Source organism: Chrysochloris asiatica, unplaced genomic scaffold (assembly GCF_000296735.1).
Source record: "Chrysochloris asiatica unplaced genomic scaffold, ChrAsi1.0 scaffold00047, whole genome shotgun sequence".
Classification (NCBI taxonomy): domain Eukaryota; kingdom Metazoa; phylum Chordata; class Mammalia; order Afrosoricida; family Chrysochloridae; genus Chrysochloris; species Chrysochloris asiatica.
The window spans coordinates 1,119,792-1,126,509 of record NW_006408565.1 but is presented as its reverse complement, the minus strand read 5'-3'; the positions used below and the strand labels follow the sequence as shown (position 1 = coordinate 1,126,509).

Sequence of the window (6,718 nt, the reverse complement as noted above, 5' to 3'; positions counted from 1 at the left end):
TCTTCATGTATGGTATTCTTGAAGTTATCCCACAACTCTTCTGGTCTTCGGTCTTCAGTGTTTAATGTATCAAATCTGTTCTTCAGATGATCTCTAAATTTAGGTGGGATATAGTCAAGGTCATATTTTGACTCTTATGGACTTGTTTTCATTTTCTTCAGCTTCAGTTTGAATTTGCATATGAGCAATTGATGGTCTGTGCCACAGTCTGCCCCTGGTCTTGTTTTGAATGATGACATAGAGCTTTTCCATCATCTCTCTCTGCATATGTAGTCAATTTGATTTCTATGTATTCCATATGGTGAGGTCCATGTGTATAGTCGTCTTTTATGCTGTCTACAGAAGGTATTTGAAATAAACAAATCATTGATTTTGCAGAATTCTATCATGTGTTCTCCAGCATCATTTTTATCACTAAGGCCATATTTTCTAACTACTTAACCCTCCTCTTTGCTCCAAACCTTTGCATTCCAATCACCAGTAGTGATCACTACATCTTGATGGCATGTTTGATCAATTTCAGATTGAAGAAGCTGTAGAGTTCTTCTATTTCATCCTCACTGGCTTTAGTGATTGGTGCGTAAATTTGAATTATAGTGGTATTAACTGGTCTTCCCTGTAGGGACATGGATATTATCCTGTCACAGACAGTGTTGTATCTCATGACTGATCTGGATATGTTCTTTTTGACAATGAATGTGACACCATTCCTCTTCAATTTGTCATTCCTGGCATAGTAAACCATGTGGTCATCAGATTCAAAATGCCAATACCAATCAGTCCATTTCCACTCACTTAGTGCCTAAGATATCATTGTTTATGTGTTCCATTTCATTTTTGACAACTTCCAATTTTCCAAGATTCATACTTCGTACATTCCATGTTCTGATTTTCAGTGGATGTTTACAGCTGTTTCTCTTCATTTTGAGTTGTGCCCCAATAGCAAATGAAGGTCCCATGGGTATTTTTCCCCTAGGCTTTACTCCATTCTCGTCATCATGGTCAAGTCTACTTTGAGGAGGCAGCTCTTCCCCAGTCATATTTTGAGTGCCTTCCAACCTGTGGGGCTCATTTTCTGGCACTATATCTGACCGTGTTTCTCTGCTATTCTTAAGGTTTTCAGTGACTAAATATTCAGAAGTAGTTCGTCACTCCTTCTTCCTAGTCTGTGTTTGTCTGGAAGCTCATCTGAAACCTGTCCACCATGGGTGATCCTGCTGGTATGTAAAATACCGGTGGCACAGCTTTCGGAATCACAGCAAGTCATAAGCCACCACAGTACAACAAACTGACAGACGGGTGGTGGAAGCAGTAGCATAGTGGTTATGAATTGGGCTGCTAACCTCAAAGAAAGCCTATACAGGGTCTCTATGAGTTGGAACTGATGCCACGACACACAACCATCACCACCACTACTTTTCTAAGTTTGTTGATCAAGGATGTGGTGAAATTGGAATCTGAGCCCAAGTCTCTCTGAGTTTTCTTGTAGACTCATTGTGGACATGGTAGAAGAAGGCTGATAGATAAGATGAGACCAAAAAAAAAAAAAAAAAACCAACAAACCCACTGCTGTGAAATCAAATTCGGACTCATGGCAACCTTTTAGGACAGAGTAGAACTGCCCCAAAGGGTTTCCAAGGCTGTAGATTTTTACAGAAGCAGACTGAAACATCTGTTTCCTAAAGAGAGACTGTTGGGGTTGAATTGCCTACTTTCTGGTTGGCAGCTGAGTGCTTAACTATTGCACTACCAGAGATCATTAGATAAGGTGAGACAAACCTGGGGATACCTCAGTAGCAAAGCAGACATAACCTAGACAGATATTTAAAAATGGTTTTGTGAGCACATGACTTTGGTAGGAAACCTGGACTACCCTTGCACTGAGCAGGAATTTGGAATTAATCTAGTGAGTGGTGCTTTAGTGTATCTTTGGTAGAGATTTAGATGAAATAATAAAGGATAGTTATTGAACAGAGAGAGAAAGGATCTCTTAGATCTTAATTGCAGACCTTTCCTTAAACCAGGCAGCAGAATCTAGAGGTCACTTACTATAGGATGGCCTGCTAAGCTCTTCCCTTTATCTGAGATGCTTAAATGTTAAGAGAATCTCCTACAAGTGGGTGAGGGAGGTTTTGTAGCACACTTCTGGGAAGCAAGAGCATGAAGGAGCTTCAAAAAGTTTGTGGGAAGATTCCATTATCGTTGCATTTTATTTTTCCATGAACTTTTTTAAGCCACCTTGTCCCCCTGGCACCTGGACAATTTTCAAAATACTTGTATTCGAGACATTTAGCAGATCAGGTGACCCTATGATGACTTATGTAAATCCCATTAAATCTCACAGCTCTGAACTCTTCACTCCTGACAGCAGGTGTGCACTGGGGCTACGAGGAGACCAAAGCTTTTCTGGCAATTCTCAGCGAGTCTCCATTCTCTGAAAAACTTCGTACCTGTCACCAGAACAGCCAGGTGTACCGGGCCATTGCCGAGCGACTATGTGCACAGGGCTTCTTGAGGACACTGGAGCAGTGTCGCTACAGATTCAAAAACCTCCTTCGAAGCTACCGGAAAGCCAAGAGCAGCCACCCACCAGGGACGTGCCCCTTCTATGAGGAGCTGGACTCATTGATGAGGGCACGGAATGCAGTTAGAGCTATGGGGACTCTGAGGGATGCTGCAGGTCTCCTCAGATCTGGACAAAACAGTACCGAGCCTGATGACCAGGAAGCCTGGGATGAAGTGGCAGATGAAGATGCTATTAAACCTCCAACCCCATGTCCTAAAACCCCAGACACTGGTAAGCCTGGCGTAACTGCAGAGAAAGTAACAGGCTCATTATCTTTTGCTACCAACTGAAGAGAGAATGAGACTGAGTGGGAAAGCAATTTGCACTTTGCTCTGATTATCTAGTCTCTAGTGGTGTTCCCTAAATGACACAGCAGCCACTCAATTTGGATTTTACTGGGATGTTTATGATCAGTTATGTTGTTGTTGTTGTTGTTAAGTGCCGTCGAGTGGATTCCGACCCATAACAACCCTGTATAGGGTTTCCGAGGAGTAGCTGGTGAGCTTGAACTGCCGACCTTGCAATTCAAACAGCTTTGCAGTCTGGTGCATTAACCCACAGTGCCACACCAGGACTCCTGGAGATGAATAAGAGGTTTTAAAATAAAAAAAAACAAAGAATACTTCATATCATGTGACACAGACTATACCAAATACTGCTGATTAGAAGAAAGAGGTGTTTATTACTAAACAGTGAGATGCGGGAATCAGCCAGGGAGGCTGACTGGAGGATCAGACTGAGTCTCACAGCTCCCCCAGTTGGGTTACCATGTCTCACACTGCATTTCTCATGTCCCAAACTGTGTAGGTCAAGTACACAGGTATGCATCAAAACTGATCAATTTGATGCTAGTCATGTTCTTTAGATATAAGTTCAGGTTAACCATATCCACAAGACATCGGATTGTCATTGTTGCTAATTGCTGTTGTGTCAATTCTAACCAATGGCGACTCCATGTGTGCAGAGTAGAACTGAACCGTAACGTTTTCATGACCTTTGGGGAGCCATTCACAAAGCCTGTCTTGTAAGCAGCCTCTGGGTGGATTTGAACCACTGACCTTTTTGGCTAGTAGCCAAGTGTTTAACCATTTGTGGTTTGGGATACCCAGAGATTCCTTAAGTTATAAGATACAAATACATCAAATAAATAAATGCTAACAAATTTTTTAAAAAACTATATTTCTGTTTATTCTCTCAGGTTTTGAATTGAGACATGATGATGAAGACCAGATTTCAGAGCAGGAAGTTTTTGAGGATTTGCCTGGAGCATTATCAGAATGCACTACAGAGGATGTTTGTCAAGTTTATGATTGGGAGGAAGATAGTGAAAATGAAAATGGAGGTGTAAGACAGTGGGGAAATTCTTTACAAGAACAGTGGGAAAAATCTTCTTCTGAAGAGGACTTAGAAAAACTTATCGACCATCAAGGCCTATACCTAGGAGAGAAACACTACAAGTGTGACACATGTGTGAAAAGCTTCAGTCGGAGCTCCCACTTTATTGCCCACCAGAGAATTCACACTGGTGAGAAGCCCTACAAATGCCTCGAATGTGGAAAAAGCTTTAGCGACCGCTCCAACCTCAATACCCACCAGCGAATCCACACTGGAGAGAAGCCCTACAAATGCCTTGAGTGTGGGAAAAGTTTTAGTGACCACTCCAATCTTGTCACTCACCAGAGAATCCACACAGGGGAAAAGCCCTATAAATGTGGGGAATGTTTTAAAAGCTTCAATCAAAGTTCGAACCTGCTGAAACATCAGAGAATCCACCTGGGAGGAAATCCTGATCGTTGTAGTGGTCCTGGGGAAAAAATTGGCCAAAGCTCATCCAGTGCTCACTGGAGGAACTCCATAGAGATGACATGTCCTAAACAACCTCCAAGTGAAAGCAGTGTGAGTAAGATCTTAGATTCTTCTGGGCCACATAGTACCAACTCAGGGGAAAAACTGTATCAGTGTTCTGAGTGTGGAAGAAGCTTCTCTAAGAGCTCTGCCCTCATTAGTCACCAAAGAATCCACACAGGAGAGAAACCATATGAGTGTATTGAATGTGGGAAAAGCTTCAGCAAGAGCTCCACTCTGGCTAACCATCAACGGACCCACACTGGGGAGAAGCCGTATAAATGTGGAGAGTGTGGGAAATGCTTCAGTGAGCGCTCCAAGCTAATCACACACCAGAGAGTGCACACAGGAGAGAAGCCCTACAAATGCCTCGAGTGTGGGAAATTCTTCCGTGATCGCTCTAATCTCATTACTCACCAGAGGATTCACACAGGAGAGAAGCCTTATAAGTGCAGAGAGTGTGGGAAATGCTTTAACCAGAGCTCCAGTCTTATCATTCACCAGAGAATTCACACTGGGGAGAAGCCCTACAAGTGCTCGGAGTGTGGCAAAGATTTCAACAACAGCTCTCACTTCAGTGCCCATCGGAGAACCCATGCAGGAGGGAAAGCATTGTAGGAGACAGCTGTCTCCACAGCAAAAGAGAGAGACATGTATATTTAAAATTCCTCAGATGTTACGATGTAAGCTAGAACGAAACAGTCTCATTTTTCAAACTTGATATTTGCCCAGGGAAGTTATCTTGGTGTAATACAAGTAATTTGGAAGTGGATTATAAATACTAAGGATCTACATTTGAAGGCACTTTTCTTAAATGTAATTAATTTGTTTTCTCTGTATAAACTTAGACTCACACTCCTCAGGTAGTTCTTACATTTGCTTTTGTAACCCTGTGTGGGGCTAATGTTTTTTTTTTTTTTTGCTTAACTGTTAACTTAAAGGTTTTTGGTGTGTGCACCTGCCCAGAGGTGCTGGAGAAAAAAGGCTTGGTGATCTGGTTCCATAAAGAGTATAATCAAGAAAAAACCTTTGGAGCAGTTCTGCTTTATAACACGTGGGTCACCATGAGTTGGATATTAAGAGCTTTATCAGTGGTTGAGCCAATCTGGTAATGTAGACCGTCCAGAGGTAAATCAGAGGTCTCGAGCAGAGTTCCAAATTTTGGTGCGCCTTTACACTGTTGTGTGGGTATACACCTGTCAATGGTGGTTTTTATACATAATGACTTTCAGTTGTGGGTTATACTCATGGGAGAACAGTGAGACTCTGGTGAGACAGGGACATAATTCAAAATCAGAGATCTAGAGCACGCCTCCATCATCTCAGCAAAGGATAGGAAAAGGAGCAACATCACTGAACCATTATTACTAATTGCAAAAGTAACTAGAACTTAATTTTTTTTTTTTTTAAGTCAGGCTGTGTTAAGCACTACCTACGTAATCACATTTAATTTTCACAGCAGCCTCGGGATATGGGTACTAATATTCTCCTTACTTGCCAGAGGAAGAAACTAAGGCTCAAGGAAGTTAAATAACTTGCTTCCACCTCACATCTGAAAGTGTCAAAGGCACAACCCAATCTGTCTTTCTCCTGAGCCTGAAGTGCTCTTACTGAATCCTCTTTCACATGAAAGCAATATCTCAGGTGTCAGGCTCTCAAAGCACGTTATAAACCACATTACCTGTTAGATTTATGTATTAAGAAATGTGGAGCTGAGGTTCTAAAAATTAAAGGATTTGGGACATTTGGACTTGGCAAAATGTTTTGAACAATGCTTAGCAATATCAAAACACATGATGTGAATTTCCTTCTTTACAGTAACATGAGTGGAACATTCGTAAGGGTTGAGAGTGGGAAAACTAGTCACAGTGATGTTTCTTCCACTGAGATACTGCTTTGGCTAAGGAAATGGATTTCAGAGTTACCCTTTTTTCTGGAGTGGAGGTGGGCAATCCTGCTACTTGTCATGTTTGGCTTTGTCATAGGTTACACCTGTCAATAACCAGGAAATCTTGCAGTGCTCACTCATTCCTGCATTTGTATCTCCTCATCCATTCCATTAAGGCTGAAACTTTTGTTCCTGATATCTGTGCTAAGACTGAAGTGGAAGGGAAAGTCAAAGGAGTTGGGCTTTGAACACTATTTTACCCTTCAAGTTCTTGGCACAATTTTATTCTGAGTCATCTTGCCCAAGCCTACTCAGAGCTTTTTAAGTGTTGACCCTTAAAACCACTGTCCTACACAGGCCAAATCTGGAAGTTTCATATCGTAGTTAGGTTTTCTGATTTGCAACACTTTGGTCACCCA

The 6,718-nt window shown here is 41.9% G+C and overlaps 1 protein-coding gene across 1 annotated transcript in view; it reads left to right on the top strand.

Moving 5' to 3' along the window:
• The window catches only part of ZSCAN20 (zinc finger and SCAN domain containing 20), an 18,213-nt gene extending 13,184 nt beyond the window's left edge, over window positions 1-5,029 (top strand). Inside the window, exons 6-7 of the mRNA XM_006862362.1 lie at window positions 2,372-2,797; window positions 3,765-5,029. Coding sequence (XP_006862424.1) covers window positions 2,372-2,797; window positions 3,765-5,029 — 1,691 coding nt within the window. The remainder of the gene's footprint in view (window positions 1-2,371; window positions 2,798-3,764) is intronic.
• The last annotated feature ends 1,689 nt before the right edge of the window (window positions 5,030-6,718 follow it).